The sequence below is a fragment of the Hordeum vulgare genome, chromosome 2H (assembly GCF_904849725.1).
Source record: "Hordeum vulgare subsp. vulgare chromosome 2H, MorexV3_pseudomolecules_assembly, whole genome shotgun sequence".
NCBI classification, from domain to species: domain Eukaryota; kingdom Viridiplantae; phylum Streptophyta; class Magnoliopsida; order Poales; family Poaceae; genus Hordeum; species Hordeum vulgare.
In genome coordinates, this window is record NC_058519.1 from 664,578,199 (window position 1) to 664,588,687 (window position 10,489).

A 10,489-nucleotide genomic window follows, 5' to 3' on the forward strand; every position below is an offset into this window, starting at 1 on the left:
CCGTGGCGGCGGCCGATGTAGCGACCCGCTCCATGTCGTAGACCGTCGAAGCGGCGGCGCTCTCCGAACCTGCGGTGGAGAACAGCAAGGCGGCGACAACGGACGTCGTTCTGCAGCAGGCGACGAAGGTTCGTCGGCATTGAACGAGCCATCCTACCTTTTCTTTCTTGCCTATCGATCTCGTCAAAAGCGCTCTGGAAGAGCAGTGCTGATAACGTGTTGTGATCTAAACGAGAGAGATGCAAATAAATCAACTGTGTACTTTATTCCTTGATGATGAACACTTATATGCCAGGGGAAAAGCGGTTCCTGGAGGCGACGCTCCAGGAAGGATATGTCGGTTCCGCATCGTGGGAGGGATCCACGTGCGGTTACAAGTAGAGATTACTTAACTAATTACATAATTAATTAAATTCTAACAGTTTTGTTTCTTGGATGCACAAACTTATATCTCAAAACTTTGATAAAATTATTTCATTCGATCAGCTTACGTGGAAACTAGTACTTTCCATGCCTCTATACGCACACTTGCATATCTTTTTTTCCCGGTTCAGCGGTTCTTATTGGCAGTGGCCCATTCGTAGTTACTAACTAGAAGAAAATATTTCTCTTGATTGGAAATATTATACCTAAAATCTAGTTCATTTTACATTCAATGATGACTCTAATAACACCTGAATTATGTCAGTTATGTAGTTTAAGAAGTAATGATTGCAATATTTTCATGCGTAATGAACATCTATGATGGTGATGATGGTGTTGGCTTCCGAGATGCAAATACACTTGCCATAATTTAATTTCTTGATGTACTGATTTTCTATCAATAAGTTAATTATTTTTGGTAGTTGTTGCACAATGGACGTGGGCATAAAGCAAAAAAAGATCAAGTCATTTCATTTATATGAATAATTGAAAACAGAGATGTTGGAAATGATTTGCAGCAATCATCCATCCATCAGGTTACTACTAGTATTTACAACGCCCACGGCCAAAAGAATACGAGTGTGGCAGTCCAGTCACACCTCAGTGACCGACTAGAAACAAAAATGACCAGCAGCAGCTTTGCTTCAAGATCACAGCTATAGGCTCTGATCGTCCAAGCAGATCACCTCAGTCCGCGCCCCCCCTCTCGACATCATCGACGACGACGACTCAGGAGACGACTCGATCACCATCAGCTTCTCGTCCAGATCATGGATCTGCTTCTTCAGCTTCTCCCCACGGTCAGGCAGCCTCGACACCAGCGTCTGCACCAGTTGTTCATTCTTCTTCTCAGCAAACCATATCATAGACAGACAGACAGACAGGCAAAAAGAACCACACCGCCTCTTGGGTGTTTTTGCAAGAGAATTAATTACCGTGTTCGAAAGGGTTTGCGACAGCCGGTTGATCTTCGCCTTGATTTCCTCGGGGCTCTCTGAACTTGTATTGCTTGCAGAGTATGCTCTTGGAGTGAAGTCCTTTGGCTTGAAAGCATGGGCAGCGCTGCCAGAAAACGAGAGTAGTCAGGTTAAGCTTGCCGGTTGCAATTGACTCACTCAATGGTCAACTATACTTCGAAAGATTGACTAGGCAAGGCTTACCCATTGGCGACGTAGTCCATCAAGGATGCCTTGTTGTACTGCCTAGCCATCATCGGCATTGTTGGGTTCTTGCTGCACACAAGAACATCATAACTATGAAGACAAGGCTTGGAACATGACTGCTAGCTAAATAAAAACCAGCAACAAGAAGCAGCATTGCCATGTGTTGAAAGGCTGCAACACTAACCTCTCCATAGCATCAGGCTCCAACGAAGGCAAGACTGCTGTTTTTGAGAATAGGAGGCTGTGATGGCTTACACCCGCTATTCCTTGTCGCTCCAGAAACTCTATGTGCTCCCTCAGTGACTCGTCCCTGGAAAATGCAAGTGAACAAACATCTCAAAAAAGAGCAAGAATGATCACCAAGTATTGCTGGTTATATTTCAAGTTCATGATAAAATGTACAAAACGCCCATTGTGTAAATGAAATGCTGGCATCAACTATCTACACAGAGCATTTGAGAGCCAATCGCCAAACAAAATTTTCAAAGTATCACTTGGTCAACTCATCAAGATCAAAGTAACCCTGCCATAACTAATAGAAAAAAAAAATCTTACATGTCAAGTTGATGTCCATGCTCTTCTTGCAATTGCTTTTGTGTAAGGGAAACATCAAAACCTTGTGCTGGCAGACTAAAGAGCTCTTGAATGTCCTGAAGATATGCGAAGAATTAGCCATATTATTCAGTAGGGCATCCAGAAAGCATCGACAAGAAACACATTTCGTCAAAGAAATTATTAGAAAGGGTATCAGGATCATCACCCTCTTGCTGAAGTAGCGTGTTTGTTCTTTCTGCTCTGTGGCTGTTCTAAACAAAGCACCCTTGAGAACCTGAAAAAAAGGGACTATGCGGTTCAAGCAAGGGGAGGTATAAAAACTTAAAGCTGGAGGTATCGCATGAATAACAATCGAGTAAAAGATTCTAGATCATATTTTAACCTGCATTTTATATATCTTTTCTTCGATGGTTCCAGACGTCATCAAGCGGTACACAATCACATCTTTGGTCTGACCAATTCGATAAGCACGATCCACGCTCTGACTGTCCGTACTGTAAAAGGAAGATTTGTAAAGGAACGGAACACTTGATGTATGAGGCATTACATGAAACCTAAAGGAGAAACACTTGATCAGGAAGTGCAATGTTCAGGTACCTTGGATTCCAAGCAGGATCAACTACGATGACACGGGCTGCCTTGGTTAATGTAAGTCCAAGCCCACCAACTTGTGTAGTCAGCAAAAATATTTGTGCTCCAGGTCCCTCTTGGAAATCCTGGAGATACAAATCATAATACGTAAGCAACCTAAAAGATATAGCTGAGTCCATGGTAGAACACAGCACAAGAAAAGTGATGCATGAATATTAACCTTAACAATCCTTTCCCTCTCAGCAATCTTGGTAGTACCATCAATGCGTAAAAACTTGTAGCCCTCAAGTAATATAGCTTCCTGTTGCAATAGTCGAATGTGTCAAGTAAACAGGCCAAAGTAGGTAAAGATAGGCCAAACTTGTAGCCTTCCAATAATGTAACTTCCACATTTCAAATATGATGATGATGGACATGATCAACATCATTTAGGTGCAAATAGGCCAACGAAATAGCTGCTCTTAGATGCAATTTGATGCCAGCAGTAGATAAAAGATGCCAAAAGCCACTAGTCATGCTAAATATCATGTTATCAGAACATTTGAACTCAAGTAGTTGTGCTATTATTGACCAGAATGATCTGGCTCTTATTGAACAAGACTTGAATGATTGTGTTATCAGAAAGTGGAAGTAAGGTGAATGTGCATAAATTTTCATTTCGTATATGAATACGAAAAACATTGTCTTTTACTCTACCTACAGGGTTCATCATGTATGTCCGTATGTAGAAATACAAAAGGCACTAAAGGATGGAAGTCAATAACTATGCTTTTCATACTATACATCAAAAGAAAACGACATGCACTGAAAAGCAAACAAGAACAGACCTGAATAAGGTTTAGCATTTTGCGAGTCTGAGAAAAGACAAGGACATGGTGTCCCTCTTCAAGAAGTTTCCGCTGCAAACGTAAGATGTGAACCACTTAGTTTACATAACAAATACTACATCTGGTTTACAACTATTAGGGAACTGAGGGAGTACATTTCTACCAGCTTCTACACACATCCATAAAAAAACACTTACCAACAAGGACATGATAAAAATTATCTTGCATGAGACTTCCTCGTCGACTTGCAGCGCTTCGCCATCATGAGCCATATCTGCAAGGTTCATGGCCATTTTCTCTACCATGCCCATATCCTTGTTATCCAACTTTACATCCATGCCTTCCATGCCTTCCAAGATATCTTCAGCAGCTCTCTTCGTCAATATCAATGGATGGTCGCATATTTTCTTCAATACCTGTTGAAGAACAGAAAAATGACGAACGATGAAGAGACTGACGAGATAGATAAGGGCAAAATAATGAAAATGTCATTAATTCCATATGCATGCCTTTGATAGAGGATCGCAAAAACAAAAGCCATATTTTGAATTGGAGTGGGTATATGATGAGCATAACATGAACAAAAACTGAAGGAGTACATGAAAGCAATAAGAGACAGATAAAGGTGGACAAGATCGCTGCAAAGAAAAGGCTTTGACACTGATGCTTACCGTGATCGCAGCCAATGGTGATCCTTGCATTGAAGAATGAACAAGATCACTGTTCAGAAAAGCTTCATATAGTTGCCTCTGCACCGAAAAGAAAGACAGGTCAAGATTATCACTGGCCAATTATTCAACCAGTTTTACATTCAATTTACACCAGAATTTGTACCTGGCAAGCTGTTAACCTCAGCCAGACAATTAGCTCATTCTTCTTGGAAAGTTTTTTATCATCTGCTGAACCAGTATCAACAAACACTTCACTTTTCATACGACGCAAGAAGTATGGCTTTATCCGCTCCCTTAATGCCTATGAAGAGTATTCAAGTACCAAACAAGAGAACACATATTATAACAGTGATAATCTGGAAGGATGAATGGCATTTCAACAACAAAATGCAGAAAATTGAGATGGATTGATCTAAATGGCTTGCCATCATCTCATGGTTTAAACTAAAAGTGGACACTAATTGGTCTAGAATTTGAATGCAGTGCCTACACATTGCTTCCACATGTTAAATCAGAGATGAACGTACTACTTTGGTAACATATGGATACAGTTTGTGTAATATAAAACTCAGTTGATGCCCAACTTGTAATTTGTCAGCCAAATGGGAAGAACAAGAACTAGTGCTTGAACATATTGGAGTATATCAAACACCATAACATACAGGAACATCTCATCTCCAAATTAATATATACCAAAAAGTCATAAACCATGCAGAAACACTAACATGTTGTCTGACCACAACAAGAGAAACAGGGCTTGGTGTCACCTATCTTTTGGATAAAAAAAGGTATTACCTTTGCAACAGTTGAGCCTGTGTGCTTCTCTCGATTGGTGGCATTCTTGTCATTTCCTCGAATGATAGCCGATTCATATCTTGATTTGAACCTGCAATTTTCTTGAGATATAAATAACAGTGGATGGTGCAAAACAATGGGAAAATGTTATGTAGGAAGGGAGTAATTACTCGTCCTTATCACCCAAGACCTCCGGGCAACAGAAATAGAACAGAGCCCACATTTCCTGTAAGAACACACATATTTATTTGCATTGGTAATAAGAGTGCAGAGCATATAGGAGCATCTATGGCAAGAGGTACTAAGAACTTCAGATGGGCGGTACCTTTAAATTGTTTTGAATAGGTGTTCCACTTATGACGATGCGGTGGACACAGGGTATTTCAAGTAAGCTTCTGGCCCTTTGAGTACTCGGGTTCTTGATAATATGTCCCTCATCAAGAATAACATAGTTCCAAAACTTTCCATCCTCATCTTCATCAGCGTCATTATATGAGTCACCTCTTATCAGCTTGTCGTACTTCCCTTCCACGTTGCCATTGTAGAAGTCACCTCTGATCAACTTGTAATTGTTACGGACAATGTCATATGTAGTCAGTAGGATACCGCCCTCCTGTAGAAGAAATAAGGAGTTAAAATAGCTGCCATGGCTCATTAAAATATGTTGAATGATAGGATAACCTTCTAAATAAATAGCTAATGCGAAAATGAATATCTGCCGATTCCCAGATACTGCAAATTTCAAAATCAGAAGAACCCAAGGTAAAAATGATTATGTTAAGAGTAGGAAAGCAGACCTTGAATGCATATTGAAGCTCAGAGTTGCGAACATTTACACTGGGACCAGAGTAACTGCGGAAACGAGAAGGAACAAATTAGTGCCGATTGACAGGATATGACATCAAGCAAGCTCAGGAACAGTATATTATGTAAGAGCAGATCTTACTCCCTAATCTTATGTTTGAGGCCGACAACTGAAAGTTCCTTTGTCCAATGAGCGAGAAGCGTCTTTGGCGCGACCACTAACACTCTCTTGATTAAGCGGCAATGGAACAATCCAGCCAGGAAGGAGGAAACCTGCAAGATAAGAAGTAAGGATACAAGTGCTCGTCAGCAAATTGCAGTCACACTGGACCAGTTCACATTCATACTATACTGTCTGTGGCTGAAGGAAACAAGTGCAGATGAACTTTATGGCAGAGAGCTAGCTAGGAAACAACTATATATAAACATACAGTAGAAATAAGAAGAAGCTATTCTTCTGTCAGATGATGATTTCTTTCAGTTCCACAAATGTAGAAACTAAAGGACACAAAGGATGCAGGTGCTCAAACAAATTACATACCACTAGTACCAAAAGTGAACATGAATGTGTTTGCTGCAAGAAAAAAAAATGAAGGTAAACTGCATTCTACATAATACATAAGGTATACACAGCTCCAATCAATGGTTATAATTCAGAGAACTGAGATATTCATTCGATCCTTGTTCTAACCAAACGATGACTAATGGGATATGAATCACTGAAACTGTAAACAGAATGAAGGAAGAGGTTAATTACACGGACCTGCATGGTCTTGCCGAGACCCATGTCATCCCCAAGGATCCCTCCAGTTCCCCTGCAATGCAGAACCCAGAGCCACTTGAGCCCCTCGCGCTGGTGGGGGTAAAGCATCTCGAAAATGCTCCCCGGGAGCTTGTACGGCTTGACCATTTTGCCGCACCCGGTGGGCTCCATCTTGAAGTCCTCTGTTTTCTCCCAGCCAACATCATCCTCCGCGTCATCAGCAGCACGGTTCTCCTTCTCCTCGCTGACACCGCCGTCGTCCTCAATATCCGCAAAGGATGAGGGCTTTGATGCCCTCTTGCCTGACTTGGCGGCGTTTTTCTTCCCCTTGCCATTGGCATCATCCAGAACACGACGGTCTGTGAAAGCAGAGGCGAATGATAAATCTGGGTCTGGTTTCTCCGCCTTGACCACCACTGCGGCTTTGCTGTTCCCCTTGGCACTGGCCTCCTCCTCACCACCAAGATGAGAGAAGGCGAATGGTGATTCTTGGACTAGCTGTGGTTTCTCCAGCTTGATATGCTTGCTGGCCACCGCCATGGCTTTGATGTTCCCCTTGTCGGTGGACTCCTCCTCCTCCTGAGTAGCCAGATGGGTGAAGAGAGAGGATGCGGTTGATGGATCTGGGAGTTGCGGCGGTTTGTCCACCTTGACCCGCCTCCGGACCACCAGCGGTGCATCAGCGTCAGACTCGTCGGAGCTGGAGACATGGACGGTGGAGAGGGGTCGGCCCTCACCCGATTCCGGCAACTTGGGAGGCAGCGGGGAGTCGCCGTCTGCGGCGTCGTAGAAGCCGTCCTCGGCAGATTTGGGAGGCAGCGGGGAGGAGGACGAGGAGGAGTCGGCGGCGGCGTCGTCGTAGAAGCTGGCGTTGACGGCGCAGGGGAGCGGGGCCCTGGCCTGGGCGGGCCTGGGGCGGGCTTTGGGCCTGTCGACGGAGAGGGAGTCTAGGCGGGTGGCGAGGTCGTCGAGGATGTCGCGGATGCTGTCCTCGTCCTTGTCGTGGTCGTGGTCGGGGGAGGATGATAGCTTGCAGAGGCGTCGGCGGCCGGCGAGCTTGACCTTGCGGTCCTGGGGCAGGGGCTGGTGGGCGTGGGCTGGCGGCGGGGGGTTAGGGTTTTGTGGGGGGCGGGGTCGGCTCTGGGTGAAGCGGAGCAGGCGGTCGTTGAGGCCGTTGGGGGTGGGCGGGGGCGGCGGCGCCGGCGTGGGGTGGGGGTTAGGGTTTTGGGCGGAGGCATCGTCGTCGAGCGCGTCGGAGAAGAAGTCGAAGGACGGTGGGGACGCCATGGATTGGATTCGAGTCGATTGGATTGGATTGGAATGGGGAAGAAGCAATTTGAAGGGCCGGCGGCGGAGGGGATTCAAATTTCGAATGCCTCCGCTCCGCACAACGGAAATACTCACCCACAAATTCTATCCTTTTTTATAATTTCAAATGTCGGATGTGGGGGAACGCCACCAAGAAATAATGTGTTTCTATCCTTTTTTTATATTCACCCACAAATTCTAGGGTTTCCTCCTCTGCCCCGGTCAACGGCAAAGCCCTTTGTCCAACCCGCGTTCGAGCTCTCTCTTCTTTCCCTTTCCTCTCCTCTCTGTTCTTCCCCAAAGCTCAAGCTCATCCTTCATTTTGCCCAAAATTTGTCAAGATTTCAAGGCCCCCCATCCATCCAAGTGATCACGAAGGTTAGCAACTTTGTCCTTATATCTCTCATTGCTAGATTAGCTCTTGAAATGCTCTATAAGTATAGTTATTTGTAGGTTCTACTTTGGGAGTAAGTATATGTGGTAGTTCATTTGATTTATATGCAATTTGAGCTCAAATTAACTCCATTTGTAGTTTTGGTAATTGATGACAATTCATATGGACTAATGGTTGCCTTAAGTTATATTTATAGGATTTGTCCATAGGCACTTCTTGAAGTCCATCTGTTGGGTTCAAGGAGTTTATGTGATGACCAAGATGGTATTCAAGGTATTATCCAAAGAATGGTCATAGAGACACTAGGTTGATCAAGATCTCAGACAAAGAGTAAATCAAGATGATCAACACACAAAGCGTATAAGATGTACCGAGAGGGATCAAGTGATCCCATGGTATGGTAAGCATTGTCCATTACGTGTTTGTGTACTAACCCATGGTCTTTGTGAGAGTCCTATGTGGGGGTTAGGTGTGCTTCCATGGGCTTGCGTCAAAAGGAAGATCTCATACAACACATGAAGGATGACGTCAAGTGGAGATCGTCATCAAGATTGTGGTGTGCAAGTTCAAGTGGATCAGCACAAATATATCATTGAAACTATTGTTAATGGTCATGTGTTGATAAGGACAAGCTCATGTGCTAACAAGGACAAGATCAAGATAAGCATTCCTGAGCACTACATGCTTGGTTCTTGTGGATGTTCACATGGTGGACAAATGAAGATGAATACATAAGCTAGGCTCTCCACATTGTGTATGGGAGAGCTACTTGAAGACTTCATCATGTCTTCTTTCAACTTGAGCCAAGAAGGAACAACAACATCAAGCTCAAGTGAAAGGGCTAACTCAAAGGTATCAGTTCCTTTGACGTTAGTTGTGCGGAGTGATGATCAGCGAATAAAAGTATACACTCAAGTATGGATCATCAGTACCCTTTTTATGATTCTTGAGTCCTTAGGGATCCCGCACTATTAAGAGGGGATCACAGGTTTTGCGATGAACTTGCTCAAACTACATCTCCACTGTTCTGCTCAATACCACATATTCTCTACTTTGCTCCTATCTCAAAACAGGTCTACTGCCTCGGACTTCCGGCTCCCTCCGGACGTCCGAGGACCGGTCAAGGGTCGGACGACCGACAGGCTACGGAAATCCGGAGCTCTGCACCAGAAGAAATTGATCTCTATAACTCGGATTTTCGGCTCACTCGGGACATCCGAGGGCCGCACGACCGACCAGCTTCGGAAATCCGGAGCCCTGCACCACAAGAACATGAGCTCTATAACTCGGATTTTCGGCTCCCTCCGGACGTCCGTCCCCTTTCGGAAATCCAGAACCTCCCACCAGAAGAAGTTGAGTCGAATAACTCGGATTTCCGGTCTTCTCCGGACGCCCGGTGGCTGTTCAATTCACAGTGTTTTCAGTCATATCTACCGCCCTCGGACGACCGACCCCTGTCCAACGTCCGACCCCTTACGGACGCCCGGACTTCCGGAAACTGTCGGACGTCCGGACCCTGTGTGACTTAAAGTGTCCCCAACGGCTGTTTTTCTCTCCCCACTATAAATACCCCCCTCCCACTTCGTGAGAGGGTAGTCCAACACAGCCTTATCCTCATAAGAACACATTTCTACCTCACACACATTTGCTCGCACCAAATCTTAGATCCCAAGAGCATTTGTGAGCCCCTTTGAGAGTTGTTCCAATCAAAAGATAGATCGTCTCCCTCTCCTTCTCTCAACCCAAGCTATTTGAGATTTGAGCAAGTTTTGAGCATTCCCCGTGATCTTGTTAATCTTGGAGGTTGGAGACTCCTAGGCGGTAGGAGTTCTTCGGAGAGGAATCAATCCGTGTGATTTCCCTCGGAAAAGTTTGTGAGGGTTTGGAAGCCACCTCAAAGGCTTACCACTAGTGGTTGAGAAACGCCTTCGTGGTGTTATCTCAAAGGGAGAATAGGGTGAGCCTTCGTGGCGTTGGTGTGCCTTCGTGGTAACACCCACCTCTCTAACGGTGACTAGCTTCCCTCCAAGGAAGTGAACATCGGGATACATCTTCGTCTCAGTGACCTTGGTTATCCTTAACCCTAACTCCTTACTTGTGGTTTACTTGTGTTACTTGAGCATACATACAATGCATATTGTTTGTGCTCATTATATTGTGTTGGCTATTTCTTGTACAAGATTAATCATTCAAGC

General features: G+C 44.5%; 1 protein-coding gene across 1 annotated transcript; it reads right to left on the reverse strand.

Annotated features, from left to right (window-relative positions):
• Nucleotides 1-868: 868 nt before the first annotated feature.
• On the reverse strand, nucleotides 869-7,900 carry LOC123428576 (SNF2 domain-containing protein ENL1-like). The gene is made up of 19 exons (XM_045112798.1): nucleotides 6,593-7,900; nucleotides 5,972-6,102; nucleotides 5,823-5,877; nucleotides 5,351-5,638; nucleotides 5,196-5,251; nucleotides 5,026-5,116; nucleotides 4,394-4,531; nucleotides 4,231-4,308; nucleotides 3,757-3,975; nucleotides 3,560-3,631; nucleotides 2,953-3,033; nucleotides 2,739-2,857; nucleotides 2,524-2,635; nucleotides 2,347-2,415; nucleotides 2,142-2,236; nucleotides 1,771-1,896; nucleotides 1,584-1,655; nucleotides 1,359-1,485; nucleotides 869-1,247 (listed from the first exon to the last, which is right to left on the reverse strand). Exons 1-19 carry the CDS (start codon nucleotides 7,877-7,879, stop codon nucleotides 1,080-1,082), a joined length of 3,384 nt encoding a protein of 1,127 aa, XP_044968733.1. The 5' UTR covers nucleotides 7,880-7,900; the 3' UTR covers nucleotides 869-1,079.
• Between the last annotated feature and the right edge of the window lie 2,589 nt (nucleotides 7,901-10,489).